We start from the raw sequence: 24,814 nt of genomic DNA on the forward strand, positions 1-24,814 counted from the left end.
TCAGATGAATCCTTACTTAGAATTAAACCATAAAATTCAGGGATATCAGCCACTAGAATATCGATTATCTGCGAAACTTTTGGATTAGAAGAAACCCTGATTGAAACTGATGATATCCCTCCAAGTACCTCTACTTTAGTTCTATCCAGTTGAACTATGTGTACAATAGATTTTTGAGGTGTAATATTTAATTTGGTGCACACAGTTCTTGGCATAATATTTGAAGAGGCTCCTGGATCAACAAGACAATTATGGACATTTTTATTGAAAATCTCATAAGTATGAAGAAACGGAGCTGTACGAGAGATAGACCTATCACTTATTAAAACTAAATCTAGGGGATTTACTTCATTTGAAGATTCCCATATCATAAGTAGCTTGAGTGACCACGACAGATGGCAGTGGGGCTACAGGAACTTCTTTTAACTCTCTGAGTAGAATTTTTTATTGTTGTTTGAGTTTAGTCAGCTCATGTAATGAAATATTCACCCTGGTCTTTTTCATATCTTCGACTATGTTATATTCCACTATATCCAAGATCACTAACGTTTTGGAAGTAGTTGGAGGATCTAGTGGAATAGAATCATTTTGAGTAGTCTTAGATTTGTTACTTACTTTCTCCTTTATAGGCATAGCAATTTTTTGTTTCTGAATTATTGTAGACATATCAGGAGAGTTTTTACTTCTTGTTGTTACTAGTATAGCTTTCTCTTCCTCTTCATTTGGAAGAATGAAGTCCCACATTCCGTTTAACTCGACTTCTATAGAAATTTCCCATTGTAGATCAATAGATTATGCAATGTACTAAAGAAAAATACTTGATCTACTTCTACAAACAAAATTGCAGAAGCTTAATTGATTTTGAGCAAGATCAAATAGAACACACATAACAGAGAATGAGAAATCAATCATGCATGAATACAAAAGAATACTCTGGGGAAAGCCTCAGCTAAAAACCCTGATTTTTGTATTATCATACAAGTGGAAATATTTCTGGATTACATAAAGCTTTAGCTCACAAGATATCTAGCTCTCAGTACAATCCCTTAATGCTGCTCATAGACTGAATAGACACAACATATGCCTTCCTCTAGTCCTTCGAGCCTCCTATTTCCTTGCACAGTTTCTCCTAAGGTCCAATGTTGCCACCTGTGTGAATTGACCTCTCACACAACTCACCAAACTCAGAAGTAAATGTGCAATCTCTAAGGAATGAATTCCTTCTGCATGCAAGAGATATCCTCAATGGAATATTCCTGCAACTGATAGTACATTGTCCCATCATCTAATCTCAACTGGGTCTCTGACTAAACTGAAATGCATGAGTTATTTATGAGAGAATATTCGGTTATCTAAAGCGCAACAGTTACATGCATGCATGCATTAACTAACTAAACTCACAATCAGTTCCACAAAATGTTGGAACTAATCTAAGTGGACTTAACTCAGTTAACTTAGCTAACTAATTACAACTCAAAGTACAACTCATCCTGATCTCCTTAATGAAGGGATAGCTTCCTCAATCAAAAGGGAAATTGTTGCATGTCTTCACATAGACTTCATGTTTGATTTTCTACAACTAATTTTTTTCTTTTTTTAGTTAAGACTAACCTAAGTACCCACGGGGGATTTGAACCGGTGACCTATCGCAAGGAGTGCCTTAACAACGCACCCATTCACTGTCAATCCAAAGCCCCGTGGGTTTTCTACAACTAATTAACTCGAGATGAATTAATTAATTATTTTACAAATCGATGCTAAGATCAAATTTTAATTTTAATTCTCAATTTTAGTTTAGGGACTAACTAAAATTGGAATGTATCCCAAAATGCTATTTATAGCAGTGCTATTTTTAGCATTTCTTGTTGCTATTTTCAACAATCCCTCTCAACAAGAAAGGGATTATCAATCACCCCAATCTTGTCTCTATGGAACTTGAACTTGCATTTTGAAAATGCCTTAGTCAAAATATCTGCATCTTGTTCCTCAGTCAAAACATACAGCAACAACATGATCCCCTTCACCACACAGCCTCGAACATGATGATACTGGATATTCATGTGCTTGGACCTGTCATGAAATACTGGATTCTCAGAGAGTTTGATACAACTCTTATTATCACAATAGATCACAGTTGGATACATCCTCTGACCAAACAATCCAACTAGAATATTCCACATCCAAATGGCCTCACATGTTGCTTGGCTGGCAGCCATGTATTTAGCCTCTGCTGAGCTAAATGCAACTGACCTCTATTTCCTACAATACCAAGAAGCTGCAGCTGAACCAAGGTTGAATATTCCTCCTGAGGTGCTCTTCCGGTCTGATGGACTCCCTACCCAATCTGCATCTGTGAAGCCCTGAAGCTTCACTCCCTCTGTCCATCTGTACCATAATCCATACTGAGATGTGCCTCTGAGGTATCTCAGCACATGCTTCATTGCCTTCCAAAATAGCTTGGTAGGATGAACCATAGCTTGACTCAAATAGTTCACCACAAAGCATAAATCTGGTTGTGTGTTCACTAGATACATCAATGAACCCACAAGCTGCCGATAAACAGTAGCAACTACTACCTCACTTGAAGTAGCATCCTCCTTCCTCTAGTTACTAGCTAGAGGAGTCTGCATGGGCTTGCACTTCTCCATGTGGAATCGCCTGAGGATCTAATTTGCATACTTTCCTTAAGACACAAACACTTCCCCATCCTTTTGCCACACTTCCATGGCTAGAAAGTAGTGCATAAGACCCATGTCTTTCATCTTGAACTCTCTTGCAAGGTCCTCCTTGCAAGACTTGATCAACTTATCATCACCTATCAATATCAAATCATCAACATAAATAATAATGATCAATGGCTTACCTTCTACCATGATGTGGTAAAGGTTCGCATCTGTTTCACTCTTGGTGAAGCCCAACCCAGTCAAATAGCTGTCGATCCTGGTGTACCAAGCATGGGATGCTTGCTTCAGCCCGTACAAATCCCTCTTGAGTCGGCACACATGTGACTTGTTAGTGTCAGTCTTTGCAGCCTTCCTCCAGTGATCAAACATGCTCTTACACAAGTGATTTTAAGGTGTCAAGGTCAAATTTTATCATTTTAGTGAGTCTTCAAGTAAAATTTGGTCACTAGGCATTAGGTCTAGGGTTTGCTTTCACTCCTTTCAAAGTTGTCCAGATGTCGGTCTATGTCACCATTCAGCTGAGTCTACCATCATTCAAAGAGTTTTCATCATCATGTCAAGTTCCATTGGGTCATTTCACACCTTGTTCATGCTTCAGTTGCGCCTAGGCAAGGTTCATTTCCCTCTTCTAGGGTTTTGAAGGCAATTTTCTATGGTTGGGCCTGTGTTTTGCCTTTTTGGACCCCTTCCCCTCACTCAATTACTGAGATTCCACTTTCCCCTACTTCCTAACATCCCTCCATACTTCCTAAAATTTCCTCAAGAATTTAGAATCTCCCTATCCCCTTCATTTCGCTTCATTTCGGCAAATCCCTTGTCCCACACTTCAGGATATGTTTCACTCAAATGATGTTTCTGAGCAATCAAAGATGAATTTGGGAAAACTTAGAGAGGTTTTTGTCCACAACATATGAAGGAAGAAAAATTTCCTTCACTTTTTACACAGGTGTCATGGTTTTGAAGAAATGTCAAAAATACAATTGTTTCGGGAGAATTGATGCACCTCTGGAGCGACCTCGAAAAAATCAAGTTTTCTCCTAGCTTGGTTGGCCAAATGACTTGCTTGATGATCCAAACCATAGATAGAGACAAGTAGCTTTCCAATGAGCTATCATGAGCTCAATTTGGAGTTGAGGAAGGAATTCAAAAGTTGACTGTAACAACACTCTGCCTTGAGACAACCTCACTGGGCACATTTTGACCAGTCTTGGGAGATTTGATTTTTGACCAGGTAAATGAACTCAAAATTGAAACATTCTAGTTGGGTTGGAAAGAAGACTCAAATGAATTTCCAACGCGCTATCCTACACTCAATTTGGACACTAGGAAGGCCTCCAAAAGTCACTTGGAAAAGAGCATGACGCACAAGAGGAGGATTCCCGACTTTTGTAAGTGGGCCCACTCATATGCACTTCAGTTTTTCGGCATGGTCAGTTATCCAAGTGGCAAAGGAAGGAAAAGGGTCACCCAAGCCATTTTTCATGTTTGTGGCACTGCACCTGTAGCTTATGTTTGGCTCTCCACCTTCATTTTGTGACCCTTGGACGTTCTATCTCTTCATGGCACATTCTATATATTGTATGCAAACCATTTGCAAAGAAATTGGTTGGTTGGCTTGTAACTTCTGGGGGACTGTGGGAAAGAAACTTTGCACTATATATTTTTACAGAGAATTAATGAAAGGAAGCGGCTTTGTTTCATGAGATTCATGTGGTTGTGAGTGTAGCAAGTGTGTCTCTTATGTTTCATATGTATCTTGTTATGTTTCATAGTTCATTTCATATTCATTTCTAGTGAAATTTTTTGAGTGAGATTAGGTAGAATTCAATTTGATTGCTCTACCTGTGGGAAAATTTCATGTACAGTGTTCATTCTTCTGTTGAAAAGGATTCATGTTGTCCATGCCCTTTTCACCTTCTTAATTAATCTCTCCATTCCTCCAGATCTTAAAACTAAATTGCTATGCTTTCCGCCTACCTTGCCTCACGAAATAATCTATGCCTTTATGTTAAGTTCTCTATTCATTGAGGTCCAATGGTACCATAACATCCTAGAAACATAGTCATTCATAAAAATCACTCCTTATATTCATTTTCACTTACTAGCCTAAGACAAATAGTTCATTGTAAGTCATCTCAGGCCATTTCATTTACTTATTCACTGAGTGTGACTCGGAGAGAGCCCTCTCCTGTTCTGGCTACTCAATGTACACCTCTTCCTCAATCTTCCTATTGAGGAACACAGTCTTCACATCCATCTAATGGATCTTCCAACCCATCTGAGTTGATAGTGCCAACATCAATCTGATAGATTAGTACCTTACTACAGGAGCAAAAGTCTCATTGTAGTTGATCCCCTCGACCTATGAGAAACCACAGGAAACCAACATTGCCTTATGTTTCTCAACACTGCCATCAGCTACCTTCCTTACCTTGTAAAGCCATCGAGAACTCAGTACTGACCTGTCCTTTGGTCTTGGGACAACATCCCAAACACTGTTCTGAATTATGGAGTCGTACTCCTCCACCATAGCATCAACCCAGTCTGGTTGCTGCACTGCTCCCTCGAATGAAGAAGGTTCGGTCTCTACGCACTCCACAACCAAGGCCATGTAACCAGTGTACCGCTCGGGTGACCTCCTCTGTTTGTGCTGAGAAGATGGTTGTCCCACATTCTCTCGTGCATCCATCATCAACTTGTCAACTTCCCTTGAGCATTTCCGCCCATCTCTAGAGGACTTTGCATGAGTGGATGTCTCCACTCCCAGATCCTCAGCATGCGACTACTCTACATCAGTATGAGGCTCCTCCTCCTTAGGAACTGAAATTTCCTCCTCTACATGCAACTTGAGCTCCCTCTCAAGTGATACTCGCATGGCTTTCTGCTTGTCAAAATTCAGATCTCTGCATACCACTGTCGTCTGACTGGTAGGCAAGAACACTCGATAGTTGTGGGGTGTATCAGTGTACCCCACAAGTATACCCAACTCAACTGTTGGATCTAGCCTCTTCTGAGCATCTTTGGTCACATGGAAATAAACTGATGATCCAAATACCCTGAAGTGACTGACATCTGGTCTCTTCTTAGAAAAGGCCTCCATAGGAGCCTTCATTCCCAGTATACAATGCGGGCTTCTGTTCTACAAGTATACCGTTGTATTGCATGCCTCAACCCACAAATGAAGTGGTAGGCTTTGGTCATGCAACATTGCTCGAGTTGCTCCCACAATCGATCTGTTCTTCCTTTCGGCCACCCCATTCTGCTGTGGGTTATGGGGTGTCATCAACTCCCATTTAATCTTCTGTTGTGTAGAAGTTCTTAAACTATTGGAGACATACTCTCCACCATTGTCGCTACGCAAGGCCCTTATTTTCTTTATAGATTCTTTCTCTGCCAAGGCTTTAAACTCACAAAATCTTGAGAAGGTTTGATCCTTCTTCTGCATAAAGTAGATCCAACATATACAAGAAAAATCATCAATAAAAATAACATAGTACCTTTGTTTAGCGGTGGAGGCTGTAGAGAATGGTCCACACATATCTGTGTGAACTCACTCCAGGATTGCTCTAGCTCTACTGTCTCGATCCTGAAAGGAGGATTTTGCATACCTACCCAAGGTACAACCTTTGCATGTATTCGTTTGCTCTAGTTTTCCCTTGGGAAGTCCAGTAGAAATCTTTTGCATGATCTTCAAGGCCCCATGGTACAAGTATCCCAATCTTTTATGCCATAGCTTGCCAACATCTTGGCTCTGCACCAACTCTACTTTGGAACTCAGTGCAACACAATCATCTACCTCTAGCTTGTAGAGATTCTTTACTTGAATCCCAATCCTCTTGGTCTGTCCAGTGCCGATATGCCTCAGGAATACCTTTCCTTTACTAAAGACTACATCATAGCCTTTGTCTTCTAGCATAGCAACGAACACAAGATTCTTATTCAGACCTGGTACAAACTTTGCATCAGTTAGGGTGGGAGGAGCTCCATGCTCCCTCTAAAACACAACTGTACCTTCACCTGAAACAAGGTACTTTCCATCATCGCCCATCTCGATCCGCATCTCGAGATCCTTCTCCTCCAAGGTACTAAAAAGGTTCTTGTCACTAGTCATGTGGAATGAAGCTCCACTGTCTAGGTACCAAACAGATCCCACCATCGATGAAACCACGCATGAGATGAGGGAGAAATCCAATTCGAACTATGAGGCCAGTGCCTCACCATCTGATCCCCTCGAGGATCCCTTCTTGGATTTCTTCTGTGGAAAATTCATAGCATAATGGCCCACATCATGACAATGAAAGCTTCTCATTTTTTATTTTTCAAACTTCTTCCCACCATGGGAAGAATTGGATTTGGAATGGGATGCCTTCCCTTTCCCTTTTCTCACCTTACTCACTAAGGCTAGATTTTATTCATCATCTTTCTTTGATGAAGATCCATCTCTAGTGCTTCTTCTTATCTCCTCCTGCATCAGATCTGACCAAAGTCGTTCCCAATCTGGCAGTTTCTCTCTTCCATTTACCAAGTCTTGGTAGCTATGCCAACTCTTAGGAAGACCGAGGAGAGCAAGACTCACCATGTCATCATCGGTTGTTGTGATCCCTACGCTTCCAAGCTCATCCTTGTAGGTGGTGAGCTTGTTCAGATATGTAGAGATCGTGTCACCCTTTTCACACTTGATTTTCCAAAGCTTTTCTTTCAGTGCCAGCTTCCTCTGATCGTTGTCATTCTGATATAGATCCTTCAATGTTTTCCACATTGAAAATGATGTCTCCTTCCCATGGAGACTTGAGACTATGTGGTCTCGAACTCCCTCCAGAAGGATTCTCCTCACTCTAGCCACACATTTCTTCCATTCTACCAATTCTTGGGCATTAGATGCTACTGGCTTGGGGACTTGTTGATCAATGAAGTCCTTTAGATGGTTGTCCTCTAATACTGCTTCCATGCGATCCTTCCAAGCTATATAATTCAAGCTGCCATCAAGGGCATCCTCGAGTCTCAAATCGTTGAATGCCATTGGTGAAATTTGAGATGTTATAAGAATTCAAATTCTATAATCAGGAACTTCAGCCTTCGAACTTCTCCCTTCTTTGTATACTATTCTTCACTTTGATCACATTTGCTCTGATACCATGTAGAAATTTCCCACTATAGATCAATAGATTATGCAATGTACTAAAGAAAAATACTTGATCTACTTCTACAAAACAAACTTGCAGAAGCTTAATCGATTTTGAGCAAGATCAAATAGAACACATATAATAGAGAATGAGAAATCAATCACACATGAACACAGGAGAATGCTTTGGGTAAAGCCTCAGCTAAAAACCCCGATCTCTATATTACCATACAAGTGGAAATATGTCTAGATTACACAAAGCTTTAACTCACAAGCTATCCAGCTCTCAATACAATCCCTCAATGGTGCTCATAGATTGAATAGACACAACATATGCCTTCCTCCATTCCTCCAAGCCTCCTATTTCCTTGTGTAGTTTCTCCTAGGGTCCAATCCTACCACTTGTGTGAATTGACCTCTCACACAACTCGCCAAACTCATAAGTAACTACAAAATTTCCAAGGATTGAATTCTTTCTGCATGCAAGATATCCTCAATGGAATATTCTTGCAACTGATAGTACACTATCCCATCACCTAATCTCAACTGGGTCTCTGACTGAACTGACATGCATGAGTTATTTATGAGAGAATATTAAGTTATCTGAAGTGCAGCAATTACATGCATGCATGCATTAACTAATTGAACTCACAATCAGTTCCACAAACTGTTGGAACTAATCTAACTGGACTTAACTCAGTTAACTGAGCTAACTAATTATAACTCAAAGTACAACTCATCTTGATCTCCTTAATTAAGGGATAACTTCCTCAATAAAAGGGGAAACTATTGCATGTCTTCACATAGACTTCATGTTTGATTTTGTACAACTAATTAACCCATGATGAATCACAAACAACTGCTAAGATCAAATTCGAATTTTAATTCTCAATTTTAGTTCAGAGACTAACTAAAATTGGAATGTATCCCGAAATGCTATTTATAGTAGTGTTATTTTTAGCAGTTCAATTTTTAGCATTTCTTGTTGCTATTTTCATCAAATTCTTCTTCACTTTCATCTTCCTCTTAAGTTGGGGAGTCTTCTTCTATTTCAGGATCAAACTCAACATTAGAAATAGTATTTGGCGGCTGAGATGTAGAATAATGATTTCTTTTAAATGAGCGAAAGGGTTTCTTGGGAGCAGATGATTCTGCAACCTGTTTCTTGATTTCGACCATTTCATTGGACATGGTCTTTAACACTTTCTAAAGGCCTTCAAGGTCAAAAGCATCCTTTGGGATTTTCTTTTTTGAATCATCTTTGAATGTTATTTTCTTTGATTTCCTTCCATCTGTATGTGTCCTCTTTTCTAAAGGAATGATTGTTCTCTCTACAGACAGAGTTTCCTTCATGTTTTGTACAAGGGTATCCTTATTGGCTCTATCTACGAAAATTGCGATATTAGAACAGAGGGAGGATATGTACCATTCTATTTGTACATCGACTGTAGATTTTGAGGCAGCTAAGATTTTGTTTAGTAACTTGTTAAATCTAGAATTGAATTCTTTGATATTTTCATCTGAGTTTGCTTTTAAGTTGGAAATATCATTGATCAAGGATTTTATGGTCCTATCATCACCAAATTTTGCAAGAAATACTTCTTGAAAAAGTATCCTAGTCCCTTATCGAGCCTGCTCGAAAGGAAAAATACCAAGATCCAGGAGATCCTTGGAAAGTATAAGGGAACAGTTTGATTACCACATCTTCATGTGCGACTACATTAAGATTCATGGCTAGCATAAAGTTATTTTGATGTTCCTCAACAAGAAGACCATCATCAGGATTGTACTTAGGTAACCATTTTTCTGGGTTTGTTGGGAGAGCATTTGGATTAGCAACTAGAACAGCACCAAGATTTGTCCAAGATTTCGCAAGTTGATTGGCCATAACTTGAGTCAGAGACTGGGAAGATGGGAAGGTCGGTTCAGAAGTAGGTATAGATGGTGAAGAAATTACTACTAGGTTATTATTACTAGTAGTGGTACTAGTTGGAAAAGTGGATTGTTGAGAAGAGGTGGATTGAGTAGAAGTGAATGGATGGAAGGGTGATGTGATCTCACTGGTATCTGATTCAGATCTTGATGTGATAACTTTCTTACATCGTGAAGGGATGGGAAACTGAAAAGGAGTTACTCCAAGCCTTTCACTTTTCAATCTAGTTAGTACACCAGTTTCTCGTAATAAGGAAGAAACACTTTCTTCAGAAGCTTTTCCCTCTCTGGTTTCTCGATAGAAATGGAAATCTATTCCAATTTATGTATCAAAGAGTGAACTTTGGGAGACTCGGGAGTGTAATATGAAGGAAGTGGTTTTCTTACTACTTCAGGAGATGTTTCTACAATTTCATATTTCTAATCCATAGATTTTGAACAAGATTTAGAAGGTGTAGAAGTTGTGGAGGGGTTTTTACTCTTATGAATGTTTTCTTATTTATCTTTAGGTTTATATGCCATTCATAATCGGATGCCCCTCCTTCTAGCGCCAAAATGTTGAAGCCTCAAATTTCTGTTGTTCCAACATGGGGGATAACCACTTGGTCCGGACCTTAAGGAAAATCCTTTTCCATTTGAAGTGGTGGCTTTGACTGGGGATGATGCGACTAGTTTCCCTGTGTGGGTTTTAAAATGAGATTAGGTGTTTTTCAAGTGATTGTAATAAGGATAGTGATAAATAAATGGCCTATTCTATCATGCAAATCCCTAGCTAACTTAATATAATATAAACCTGGGTATTTCTATGTGATATGCAATCTAAAAAGATATCTATTTGACATGTGATAATGAAGATCAATCACACATTAAACATAGGTGATAACGTGTAAATATAATTTCTTTGACTAAATAGTTAGTCAAAGAAATGTATAAACTATATCGCATATATCTGATGATTATATATGAAAATAAATAATTTCAGCTAGGCATCATGCAATAGTGCAATTAACATTTAATGGAAAGAACATACATCATATACAATTCATGCAAATGAAGTGTTATCACTAATTAAACAAAAATAAAACTAATCATACAAGATAGAAGTACCATATGTGTGAAGTTCTGCTCATTTAACTAATGGCATAGATCAATTCCTTTCTTCAGATCAAATTATCTTCCAAGTATACAATAGTGCATCAACAAAGGAAAGTAGTTTGATATTTAAAAGAAAAGATCATGTTCCATAATTTCATCAAAGCATTCACAAACTTACAGAAGTGCATTCTTTGCAAAAATTTTCGATAAAATTATGGATCCTTAGCTAAATGCATGAGAAGGGTATTAAGACTATTCTAACTAATGTTCAAAAAATAGATTGTAGAAAAATTTGAGGAGGTTTCAAGCAACCTTCCTCCTAACTAGTTAACTAACTCTAAAAATAAAGGTGACTTGATGAGCAGAGGCTACGATGATGACTTGATGTTTTCCAACTTTTCTTTTAAATCACATATATCGGCCATCGGTTTTACTTGAGGAGGTGCCCCAAACTGTGTTCTAACCTATCCTATGAATAACATTTATGAGAGGTGGCATCATCCGCTGAGTTGAATGGAGTGAGCAATTAAGGGTCATGATTTGGCTGTGTGGCTTGATAAGGTATTTCCAATATGCCTCCTTGTTATTCTTTGCTAACTTTGCGATTTCTTCCCTTTGAATTTCCACTCTTTCCTTCTAGATTTTATGCAAGTCATTTAAATCAAGTAGTATTTCCAGGTTGCCTTCTTTCACCAGGTTGGTGGGATACAAAGTGTGTGATCCGAAAATGGATCTTGGATAAACCTCTAAGTCTAAAAGACTTCATGCAAGAGGTGAAAGGTTCCAAATGGCACAAATCCTTTGTAAATCAGAGGAAAATTAAAGTCACAGGCTGCTCTTAGAAATAGTCTCATTGCAGGGATCCCTTCATTCTAAATCCAACGCAACTTAAACAGACCAAAATGAACTCTAGATGGAGTTATTGTAAAATGAAAATTGCCCAATGTCCTTAGAAGAGGAGGAAATTTTGTTGAATTTTCAACTATATTGAAAATTTTGATTTTTAGTATAGGCTCACGGGCCAATCCATAGCTGACACATGGCAGGCTAGGATTGGGCCACGTGGCCCTATTTGAATGGTCAAAGAGGAAATATCACATCGCAAATGTGCCAAAGGGAAGGACTTAACCATAGGCCTTAAAACATTGTGATATGCAATCACTGTTTTATCGCATCACAAAAGCCAAAGGGAGGACTTAACAAAAGACCGAGGCAAATGTGACATGTGATTGTCGGCAGGTCGACAATTGCAATCGGCAATGATAGGCAGATTGGCAATCACAATCGGGTTGGCAATAAACCATGTTATATGGGAAGGTCACGGACTTATGTGATATGCGATTGCGAGAAGTCACATCGCAATATTGCATTGGTGCGTTATAATGGAGCAGGGCCATATCTATATATATACGAGCGATTCGATGGACCAGACCCGATAACATGATAAACCATATTGTATGGATCTTGAGATCTATCAAACACCATTTTTCAATGTATTTTCATAGTTTTTAATATATTTACGAAATACAAAGGGACAAAGCCATTGCGATAAGTGACAATGACAAATAGGTGGACCTGATGGGAGAATAGGGCGCAGTTATGAAAATTTGAAGTCTGATACATTGAGTTTCGGTGGATTTTCTCTGTTAAAATAAATTTTCACTGTGTTAACAGAGCGCAGCTATTTCAAGAGTTGTAGGGGCCCGAGGCACTCTTACGTTACAGAAACGGTGGCCACCTCCCCTTTTGGCATTAAGTAATGACTGTATAATGCCTGGAAGAGGGATTCAAAGCGGACAAAGGCCAGGGAGACCAAGAGACAAGAATATGAAACCAAAAGACAACACCAATTTGGCTTTTAAGCCATGAATATCAAAGACTATGGGTTGTTGACTTGTTGAATGGTGGCCAGGTTGTTGTTTGCTGAATGAAGGTTTTTATTGGGGTTTTTCTATGAAGCAAAATCCAAAGAGGTAGCGCGTAAGCCAAATAGGTAGCGCAGAAGTAAAAGAGCAGTTGAGGGAGCCTTTGGGGTCACTTGAAGTTCAAGTGAAAAGCCAGAGAGTTGAAGTTTTTTTTTTTTTTTCCATTGGCATAATGACAACTTCTACAAGTGGGTCCTCAAATTATTCTCTCTTCGCAAGACTCTTTGATGAAGATATGAAGCAAGAATTGTCCACCATGATGGATATGGCGAGAGAAATGTATGAGGATGGAAGGAAGAGCAACATCCTTAGAAAGCAACTGAATTCCATGAAGGAAGAGAAGCAATTGCTTGCTGACAAATTGCAGGAAATGGAGAGGCAACTTCATATTACAAATATGAACCTGAAAAGGATGCATGAGTTGGAAACACAACTCTTTGTTGTCCAAGAAGCCTTTGTCGAGTACCAACTTGAAGAATAGGAAAGCCATTCCAATTTGTCTTCAAATTCTTCTGAGAATGCTTATATTGGTTCTTTTGAGAAACATACTAAAGGCATAGGTTCCAAGCTAATGTCCAAGATGGGCTATGAAGGAAAGGGCTTGGGAAAGCATGCACAAGGTATTGTTGAACCAATAATGGTTTAAGAAAGGCCTAAATATTTGGGTCTTGGGTATGGACAGTCTTATGGAGAGAATTCCAAAGTTGCATGGAAGCCATTGAAACAGTCCTAAGGAGTTTCATTTCATGTCCTCTACCTTAGAAGTGTGAAGGTTGTATCCAAGAGGAATACAATAGCTTGAAACATCATTTGCAGGATGCAGGTGTTCAGAAGAACACACTTGAACTAGAGAGTTGGAGAGACTCTAACAGCCTTGAAGAGTTTGATGGTGTTCCAAAGGGAGCCACTTCTTCATTTGCTTCACCTCCTCATGAAGGCAATAAAGGTGAAAGAGGTAGGTATAAATCTGGTTCTAAACACATTCCTTTTGATTTTGCAAAGCATGATAAATTTCCACATAAGTATGGGGAAAGAGTTGCATGTTCCTTTTGTGGTTTGGATAACCATGATGTTTCTAGATGTCGGAAAAGAATGGACGCATACAAGAAGTAGAAGAAGGAAAAGAAGCAAGCAGCCAAAGGTCCATTGGACAAGGCAATTCATGCTATCAAGAGGATGCACATGCAGTGCACTTACTACCATAAGCAAGGACATCTTATTGCAAAGTGTTGGACACTGAATCCAACAATGCTTCCACCAAAGCTGAAGAAAGTGGAAAGAGAAGATGGCAGAAATGGAAGTGAAGATTCCATGAATGATGTGTCTCAAAATGATTCACATGTTGATGTTGATGTGCAGGCAAGGGTAGTACCATCGAAAGGGATTAGTAAGGAAAAGTTAGAGTTCTTATCCGATTAAGATTGCATGTCTGTTGATGCATCTACATTACATTTCATTACAACTTCAAAAGTATAGTTTGCTTAAGCAAAAGTTGAAGGATGAAATGCATGCATAAGCTTGATATGCATGAACACAGGGAGGCTGATGATTTCCTTGTTTTTGAACATGTATGTGTAATTAACTTGTAGGGTTGATTTCTTTGACATGCATGTGATGCCATGTTGACTTGGAAGAAGTTAACTTGGTCTCCAAATGGAGATAATGATGAAAGTTTCATCTATTGAAAAAGAGTCCTAATGGTCTTTTTCTACATGCTTGACTTAACAGTCATCTATTTAAAGGAATGTTTTGTGGGCTTGTTATCTAGTCCATCATTTGTATGCAAATGTAAGACATGGAGGTTTTCACAAGATGTGAAATTTGTTTCTTTTGTTGAAGCAGGAGTTTAGTCCATCTAGTTGTTGTCTATATGCCTATTGTTGTTAATAGTTATTGTTGGCAACTTGTCAAATAGTTACAAATGAAAGTTTGTGGAGCAGATATACTTCACATTTGTTGAGCCACCTTGGATCAATGATGAAGGAAAAGGAGCTCAAACTACCTTCTATGACCATTTCAGTAGAATTTCTGCAGGAAGGCAAGGAGGAAGACAGTTCTTCCGAGGAAGACCAGCCCATCCAAGAAGGGAAGTGGTCAGAAAATTTGGTTCAGAGGCACTATGTAAAGGCAAGTGTAGGGAGGCTGAAAGAAGAGGGTGAGTGACTCTTATTTATTGTTCAGATCCGTATATCAGTCTTTTCGAGACCAAAAGTTCTTTTAGTGGGAAGGTGTGATCTAAAAACGGATCCTGGATAAACCTCTAAGTCTAAAAGACTTCATGCAAGAGGTGAAAGCTGCCAAATGGCGCAAATCCTTTGTAAATCAAAGGAAAATGAAAGTCACAAGCTGCTCTCAAAAATAGTCTCATTGTAGGGATCCCTCCATTATGAATCCAATGCAACTTAAACAAACCAAAACGGACTCTGGATGAGAGAGTTATTGTAAAATGAAAATTGCCCAATGTCCTTAGAAGAGGAGGAAATTTCATTGAATTTTGAACTATATTGAAAATTTTGATTTTCAGTATAGGCTCATGAGCCAATCCACAGCTGACATATGGCAAGCCGAGATTAAGCCACATGTCCCTGTTTGATTGGTCAAAGAGGAAATATCACATCGTAAATGTGCCAAAGGGGAGGACTTAACCATAGGCCTTAAAACATTGCGATATGCGATTACCACTTTATCGTATCGCAAAAAGCCAAAGGGAGGACTTAACAAAAGGTCGAGGCCAATGCAACATGTGATCATTGGTGGATCGGTAATCGCAATCAGTGGAGACAGGTGGATTGGCAATCGTAATCAGCGTTAGTAATTAACCATGTTATATGGAAAGGTCGCGGGCTTATGCGATATGTGATTGCGACAAGTCGCATTGCAATATCGCATCAGCGCGTTACAATGGAGCAGGGCCACATCTATATATATACGTGTGATTTGATGGACCAGACCCGATAACATTATAAACCATATTGTATGGATCTTGAGATCTGTTAAGCACCATTTTTCAATGTATTTTCACAGTTTTTAATATATTTACGAAACACAAAGGGACAAAGCCATTGCGATAAGCGAACACAACCAATAGGTGGATCTGATGGGAGAATATGGCATAGTTATGAAAGTTTGAAGTTCGATACATTGAGTTTTGGTAGATTTTCTCTGTTAAAATACATTTTCATTGTGTTAATAAAGCACGTCTGTTTCAGGAGCTACAGGCATCCAAGGCACTCTTACGTTATAGAAATGGTGGCCACATCCCTTTTGGCATTAAGAAATGATTGTATAACACCTGGAAGAGGGATTCGAAGTGGACGGAGGCTGGGGAGACCAAGAGACAAGAATCTGAAACCAATAGATAATCGATTTGGCTTTTAAGACATGAATGTCAAAGAATGTGGGTTGCTGAGTTATTGAACGATGGCCATGTTGTTGTTTGCTGAATGAAGGTTTCTGTTGGGGTTTTGCTGTGAGGTAGAAGCCAAAAAGGCAGTGTGTAAGCCAAAGAGGCAGCGCAGAAGCAAAAGAACATTTTAAGGAGCCTTTGGGGTCACTTGAAGTTCAAGTGAAAAGCCAGAGAGTTGAAGGTTGCAGAAGGCAGAAAGAAGCCAAAGCAGAGAGCCAGAGAGCTAGAGCCAGATCCAAGAGCTAGAGTCAGAGCCAAGAGCCTGAACCAAAGCCAAAGAGCTAGAGTCAGAGCCAAGAGCCAGAAGCAAGAGCCAAAGAGCCAGAGCCAAGAGCCAGAGCTTCAAGATCCAGGGGATTAAATGGTGTCTGAACCCACTGTTTTTGTGTAGAACAGCAGGAGTTGGGCCAAGAGATTGTAAAAAGACTAATACCATAATCCCAGAGAGTCTAGTTGAGTTGACTAGAGCTCACCGAAATGTAGCCAAAGAGTTGTGGGTGAACTCCAAATTAAATCGTTGTTTATGTGTGTGTTTTATTGTTGTATTATCTCTGTTGTTTTTTTTATTGTTATATATATTTATACATCAGTATCAGCACACTAATTTACAACATAACAACATAAATTAAAGCAAGCAATCAGTTGAAAACAAATACAAGCATACACTCATATTTTCAAGCATTTCTTAATTCCACATTGGTTATTAATCAAATAGACTTGGGAAAATTCAAGCTTTGGAAGTGGGAGAGGTTCTTGTAAGCTAAACAAGAAGCCTAAGAGCCCCATTTTCAGATTAGTGTGGTTTACCACTTTTACTATGTTCTTCGATACTTCAACTGCTCTTGCCACTACTAATTCAACTTTCTTGATCCTCGCATCTCAATTCGTTTATAGAATGTCCTTATGTGTCTCCTCGATCTCAGGTAGATTAGCCCTCCTTCCCTCTTTTGTTTCTTGCCACTAGATGAATTTTGAGATTTTTGTGTTCAGATCAGTAAATTTAGTTCTTTGGTCAATTTCCTTATCTGTTAGTTGGTCACTGGTGGTCATATAAGGAGCAATATGTGACATCGTTTGGAAAAATTGTTCTTGCTATTTTAGTAGGAGGGAATTTAGCTATAGTGCCTTTTTGATGAATTCCTTGACAGTAGGGACATCTTCATATTTTTCCATGGCCTCTTGCAATTATTGAACTTGTGTGTTCTTTGCAGAAATGTCAGCTTCATAGCTTATCTTTAACACTTCCATATTCTGTTGCAATTGAGCAATTTGTTTAGCAGCTTGCGGGTTCACATTTGATTTTTCAAATTGCAGTTGTTGCTTGAGCTGCGCTATCTTCTCCTCCTTTTCCCTTAACAAAATAGATATCTCAGTAGCTTTATCCATGGTGGCAGTTGCATATGCCCCCGTAAACTGCGACAATTTGGTCAATTTTTCAGCGAGATTGGAAGGAATATCCTTCCAGACTATGTCCATTGGTTCATTCCCATGTGGGATCTGAGATGTCTCTATCCTCCTTCTTTTCCTATGTCTCCTTACTATAAACTTATGAAGTGGGCTGTAGAACACATCTAAAGGAGGAATTTCAGTCACCTTAGGACAATTTCTAAGGCAGACAAAGCGGGAATGATTCCTTTTTGCTGCGAACTTGTCCCTTGCCCATCCATCGGCTCAGACTCTGTAATCTTCTGGGTATGCAACAGAGTGTGATATTTTGTGGTTTCCTGAACATCTGTTGTCTTAGGAGTGTCTTGTAATTTTTTATTGAATTGATCCCACTCCTACTCCAAATTGTTTTCTTTGATCTCATAACCAATATCTTTAGTTGGGCTTCTCGTATGTTTCTTTTTCGCTGACTTCCCGTTAGATTCCATTGTATTCATGGTGTCTTGGGTCCTCCCTATATCTAGTGCTTTCCCTGTATCTACTTGAGACTCTATGGGAAAATTAGGTCCCTCGCTGTTGACAGTCACATTGGGTGTAGACTTGCCCTCAATTTTTAACAAATGCAGCAGAATTATTTCGAGCCTTTTATTTATGAACTCCACAAGCTTTCAAAATCTTCAGGACTCAGGTTTGACTTTTCCCACTCGAACGCTTGTTCGAAGGATTCAACTGACTATAAAAGGTCTTCAGAATTATTAGCCTCCTGGTTATAAGTCTTGATCTTTACTACAGTAGTAATGTTGTGTGCTATTTTGTCTGTATCAAATTGTCTTTTCGACAAAGTATGGAGCCTGAGGCTTTCTATGCTTACTAACTCCTTGGTTGCATGGTTAAAATTTTCTAATGAAAAGGAATCACATCGAATAGGAAAAGATGGTCATAATGAATTTTTTCTCTCTTTTAGGATCTTAGTCAAGCCTTTTCCCACAATATGGTGGGCTATTTCTCTTGCTAACAATTTATTAGAGAGATACAAAGGAAGGACATGCAGGTATACTGTACTGCCAAAAGCCCTTATGTATGTAAACCATTCTTCAACAAAATACTTGCCCACTACTAGAACGTCTGTAGTGGCTTCTTTGGAAAACATAGGGACTTCCTTATTAAAAATTAATTGATGCAATGGAAAAATAACAACATGGCATATTTTATAAAGATGGGGTATATAATGGGATTCCCAAATCTGTTTCGCTGAGATGGATAGGGTAGGGGTCTTTCAAGGTCCATTTCTAACTCATGATTGGAAATTTAGAGCAGAAACAGATAGCATCCATGATGTAGGCACTAAATTAGAATGGAGGGAGTTTTTCTGCAAAGGAGGATCTCTTCTGACGGTATTCGGTGATGGAAGTGACTAGGTTATTAGATAGGATAGTGGCCCAATTCATAATGTGGGAATTGACATAGGCATCAATCAAAGGGATCCATTCTATGGAAAACTTAGCATTGTTAGGTAATCCATATAGCCTACATAACATAGCAGTTGCATAGTTGTAGGGGTTTTCTAAGGAGGCTATAGGATACATACCCATTTTGTCAAATTTGAACTTGTTCTCCAATACTCTCCAGCACTGGATCATTTTGAAAGGTTCTTCGTTCTTCTTTGAAAATCTGGCCAAGTATGACTTGTCATATATGTCCTGAGGGTCACGTATATGGTACATTTGCTTCAGGTCTTCAACTTTGAATGACCCCATGAGCTCCATCCTTGAGTTCTTGAATTGCCTATCTTCAATAGTGAGATTTTCCATGACCCACCTAATCATATCGGTATAGGGGAGGATCTTCACTCTCGCTCCTATTTTCTGAAGGAAAGAAGAGGCATCATCATTGAATTGGACTCTCGAAGGTTTTATTGAATTAGTCGCTATCTTTACGATAGTAATTTTGGGATGCTCGTCCTCAAGCCTATTGTATGTCACCTCCCATGATGTCACTCCCCCAACGATGCTGCACACTGTATCAGAGAATATATGAGAAATTTCTGATAGCTCAAACTCTATAATGCTTTTTTTCTATTTTTGTATCACCTTCTGCAATGACATGTCTTTTGAAGCTTGTCTGAAATGGAAGAGATATATCAGCGCAAACGATATAGGGCAATTAAGGTTGAAAGATCTCTGAAATGACTTTGAATCATGGGGGGATTTCAAATGAGATATTCAGTGTTAACTAGCCATAACTTGAAACATCATTACTTCTTCATGGGCTACTAAACATCAATTACCATGCCAAACCATTCATTATTATATTAAAACACAACTACTTCCCACGCTTGGTGCTCCATTTGCGCATCACAACTTTTAAACGATGTAATATAGTGTTGCCTGATTATAATGTGAAATGCGATTGCAAAAATCGCAATATCGCATTTTGAAAACCTTGCGATTTTTTCAAATTGTTAACAGGTGACATAATGGCATGGCTTATTTATTTGCGACTCTGCGAAATGCGATCACGTGTTCTCAAGGCATTCCGATCGGTATATCGCAGCAGGGGTCTAATCACATATTGCAGTTCGGGATTTACTTAAAGATGTTTATAATTATTACATGGGAAAAATGCGAAATGCGATTTGTGACAAAGATTCTAAACTTGGGTTGTTTTCTAATGGTTTTCAAAGAAATTTCTTAAAGTTGGGATTCATTCTTTAAAGACTAAAAAATTAAAAAAATAATCCTATTTATATGTCAAATATCAATTATTATTTATATAAATGGAGTTGTAACATAGTAGAACAAATACATTGGTATGGATCTCTTGTGTACATAAAGACTTCAGAACAAGCTAATAATTGTAAAGTTTAAAACATTAACATTTCATATATATATATAATTGTTGAAGAAAACATTTTTTCAATATTATTTGTGATAGTTTTTTTGGATTTCATCTATGTTTCCTTACACTAGTTGTTAATAGATTTTGAGAAGATACACTACATGATTATATAGTTGTCAAAATATTTACACTACATACACTCCAGATTTATTGGACGATTCACATAAAAATTATATGCAAAATGAAATAGCTCAAAGATTAAAATTTATTGAAATAATAACCTGGAATAATCTTAAATTTAAGTGACGACATATTGCTAATGGCACATAAAAGAAATGGAATAAAAGAAGTCGAAGTAGCAAAATAAAATAATATATCACAACTAAAAAGATTTAATGATTGATTTATGAAATGGGTGGAGTGATAGGTTGCCATATATTAGCTATAAGTAATCCGAAAAGTACTTTAAAATACAGAAAGTTTTTGTTAATGAAAATCTTATTGAATTAAGGGGAAAAATATTCCATAAGTGTTCCTCAAATCACTTGCAACAAGCATAAATTTTCTCAATAAACAATAAAATCATATTTGAAATTATCAAATATTCCATAAGCGTTTCTCAAATCACTTGCAACAAACATAAATTTTCTCAATAAATAATAAAAGCATATTTGAAATTATCTTCTAACTCATGTTATTGGCGAACATGAGTTGAAACCTTACATATATGGGAAGCAATGGTGATTTTCAAGAACTTAGTAACTACATATAAAAACAACATTTGTCGCCTTCCTTTCCTTTTTATAGACTGTGAAGCTACTTTGCTGCATAGCAGGTTGCTATAAAAAACAACATTAAAAGCAATACATGTTTAAGAAAATAAGTGTATGCAGAGCAAGAGTAAGTGGAATGCAAAACGTTTTGATGAAATTGTAATTAACTGTTGCAAAGAGATGGGTTTCCTGTTTCATAAACAAGGAGAAGAGATAGGTTTTTGGTGAATTTTCATACAGATTATGATTTTAAAATTATATTATTATAATTATATATAAATTTGATTAAATAATAATATCTAAAATTATAAAATAATAATATTAATGTTAAAGTTTTATAATTTTATGTTTTTATCAATTTGAATGTATTAATATTATATAGAAAAAATAATAATAAATATATTGATATTAAAAAATAAATTGAGATAGAAACAGAATTATCAAATCCTTTAACTATGACATATAACAAATATAAAGAATTCACACAAACAAGTGGTACTCTTAGGAATTGGAAGCGCCTAAAGCCTTGTGAGAATTTGTAGATTATATAAGTTTTTCTCATAAATGTGTAGATTATATTTGTAACACAAATCAATTAGATTAAAACACCTTGTGTTTTCTTTTTCTTGGTTGGTTTCTTTGTATATGTAATTTTCCAAGCATGTAACAGCTCAAGTCAGTCGTCCATGATAGATTGTAAACCCTACCCAGTCTAACGTTTGATAATGTAGATCTAAGCACTTCAAAGATTCTTATAAATCAAAGCTCATCTCCTCTACTATTCATCCTATGTTCCATTAGTGAATCTTCAAAAACAATCTAAATCAATTCATATGATTTCAAATTATAACGCCCATAGACCTCTTTTCTATTGGAACTGGCATTTTAATGATTTTCCTAATTAATTTTTTTGATGAGATGGTCTAAATTGAAAGATGCGAGCGTATTCTCCTCACGACTCTATCAATAAATGAAATTGAAATTGATAATTTCCTTGCATATTTAAATCAGGTGTTTAAACCTTGATTAAATAAATTTTTATCAAACTATGATTAAAATTTTACGAGGCCATTAATAATTAGCCACGTATAATCATTAATAAAAATTAGATTCATTCCTAACTTATTTTGAAACGTGCCATGTTTGTTACGCCGTAAGGTGTTTCCCTTTGAAATGAACTCCCCCAAATGCCTTTCTGTCCTAATCGTAGCCGTTAGATCTTTTGTTAGACGATTGAACAAAATTCAGCCGTCTCATTTAATAAAAAATATTTTAAAACATTAAAAAACCTTAAAAAACGTTTCACTTTCCACTTGACATTTGTGCGCCGACCTTCAGGGAGAGTTCATGGAGTTTATTGCTCTTTCCGTTTACGGTTTCGCGGCGTTTATCGCTGTTTCAGTTTACGGGCTGCAATCGCTATTTCAGTTTACGGGCTCCAATTTCTGTTTGTATAGTCGAATCGGCATTGGCAATGGCATCCCCTGTATCCTCATGCCCCCAAAACCCTTCTAAAACTGAAATCGGGATAGAAATTGAAAGTTCGCCTCCTCATTCTCACAATCTTCGTCCTGCAGTTTCAACGATTGATGCCTCATCCTTCGTGGCTGCAACGACAGCCTCCACCTTATGTAATTCCCACAGCAATCGCAACTTCTATTGTCATGTATTTATCAATCACAGAGGGCTGGATGTTAAGAAAACCTTGGATAGCTTAGAGATATGCGAAGATAAATTGCGGAGATATGGGAAGAGAAATTGGGAGGCTTCAAGATTGGCCCGTCATATTTGGCATTGGACAGAGAACATTAATGATCTGTTGGAGCATTTCTCATACGTAAGTGCCCACATCAATCAAATCTTTATAAATTGTTTGATATAAATGTCTGTAAATTTTCTTATCCTTGTGTTTCACCAATAAACAGGCAACCACGGAAGTGCGTCGAATTAGGGCGGCTGGTGTTCATAACCCAGATAGCGATGAAAAGAGCTCTCAAATATCATGCTACAAAAGCTAGAGTCACCAGCTCCTTCAGCACTGCATGAAGAAGCTTTGCCACAATACAGCTACGAAGAAGTTGCAACTTCTTGATAGTAAAGGTGATCTGGTGGAGCGATTTTTGAGGAGGGTGCGATTACCAAACCTTATATGGCTTTGCTGGAATAAATGTCCCTGGGTTTCTCTGCCTTCTTGGATACCTATGAAGAACCTTAGGGTTTTGGAAGTGTGAGGGAAGAAATAGAAATCTTCCAGGGCCTTACATTAATCCATCACCTACTAATCAATACGTAATCCATCCTTTGTTGTACCCAAAACATGTTGCCCTAATTCCCAATTGTACTTGTAATGTTGCTTGCTTTGGATCCCCAACGGCTTTCCTTCCCCATTTCATCGGCTATCTTCTATAGCAGAGGGCTCTGTTTTAGCATAAATAATACTTAAAGCCCGTTTGAAACTGATAATCTTTGTGACATCTGAAATAGCGACTGGGCTATAGAGGTAAGTTGAAAGGCTTCGTCTTTTTTCAAATGAAATAACGGTGTTTTTCTGAATATATAACATATGTGTGAGAGAGAGATTCAATGCAACTGTTGCTTCAGATTAGGGGAATGGAATGCGAGGGTTTTGATGTTTTTCATGTCAGCTATGTATTTTTCGGTCTGTATGAACGAAATTTTAAGGAATAGTAGGAATTTGTTGTTCAATAGTGCCATGTTTTTATTGATGTGCATAATTTATGTGCTTCTTGATTAAAAGAAATCAAGGTTTAATGGCTTGGAAAAGGATGCGATCAGAGAGGTATATTGATTGGATGAGATCAGTGAATAGTTTGCATTTCTAATAGTAATTCTCTTGTTGGGGGCAGTTATGGGTTTTTGGAGGATGATTGTTCCTTTTTCATCAACAGAAGAAGACAATTTGGTTTGTTAGGGAAAGGAATTAATGTCAGCTATGTATTTTTTAGTCTGTATGAATGAAATTTTAAGGAATAGTAGGAATTTGTTGTTCAATAGTGCCATGTTTTTATTGATGTGCATAATTTATGTGCTTCTTGATTAAAAGAAATCAAGGTTTTATGGCTTGGAAAAGGATGCGATCAGAGCGGTATATTGATTGGATGAGATCAGTGAATAGTTTGTATTTCTAACAGTAATTCTCTTGTTGGGGGCAGTTATGGGTTTTCTGAGGATGATTGTTCCTTGTTCATCAACAGAAGAAGACATTTTGGTTTGTTAGGGAAAGGAATTATGTGAATTTAGTATTGTTGCTGGGTTTTTTTGAAATGCTGATTTCCTGATCAGGGAGGGTTGTGTTTATTAAATAAAATCTATGAATAAAAGCGAAGGACAAAAGTATGATCCCTTGAGGAGGGAATTGCATGGATATAAGACTGTTGCTGGATTTTCTTTTGCAGGGTTCGTTGTCAGAGAGGGTGTACACTAAATATATCATAGTATTTTATTTATTGTTCATTAAATATATCATAGTATTTATTTATTCTTTAAAAGCCCTGTTTGAATTGCTCAGGGTAAATTGGGGAAAAAACGCCTAGGTCGTTTGAGTACTCTTGAGTTAATCTGCTCACGCTGTGCTGTGGATTTTCTGGTGAGTTTTTTCCAGGCAAAGTAAAGTGTGGCATTGATCTATTCTT

General features: G+C 37.7%; 1 protein-coding gene across 1 annotated transcript in view; it reads left to right on the forward strand.

The window, feature by feature from the left end:
* Positions 1-24,560, forward strand: part of LOC149239586 (uncharacterized) — a 135,515-nt gene extending 110,955 nt beyond the window's left edge. The window contains exons 2-3 of the mRNA XM_089369909.1: positions 22,500-22,998; positions 23,087-24,560. Of these exons, the coding sequence (XP_089226035.1) occupies positions 22,500-22,998; positions 23,087-23,179 (592 nt within the window). The 3' untranslated portion in view covers positions 23,180-24,560. The remainder of the gene's footprint in view (positions 1-22,499; positions 22,999-23,086) is intronic.
* The last annotated feature ends 254 nt before the right edge of the window (positions 24,561-24,814 follow it).

This window comes from Pinus tabuliformis, chromosome 8, assembly GCF_031772625.1.
Source record: "Pinus tabuliformis cultivar Carrire ecotype Pingquan chromosome 8, CPIR1, whole genome shotgun sequence".
In the NCBI taxonomy this organism is placed as follows: Eukaryota; Viridiplantae; Streptophyta; class Pinopsida; order Pinales; family Pinaceae; genus Pinus; species Pinus tabuliformis.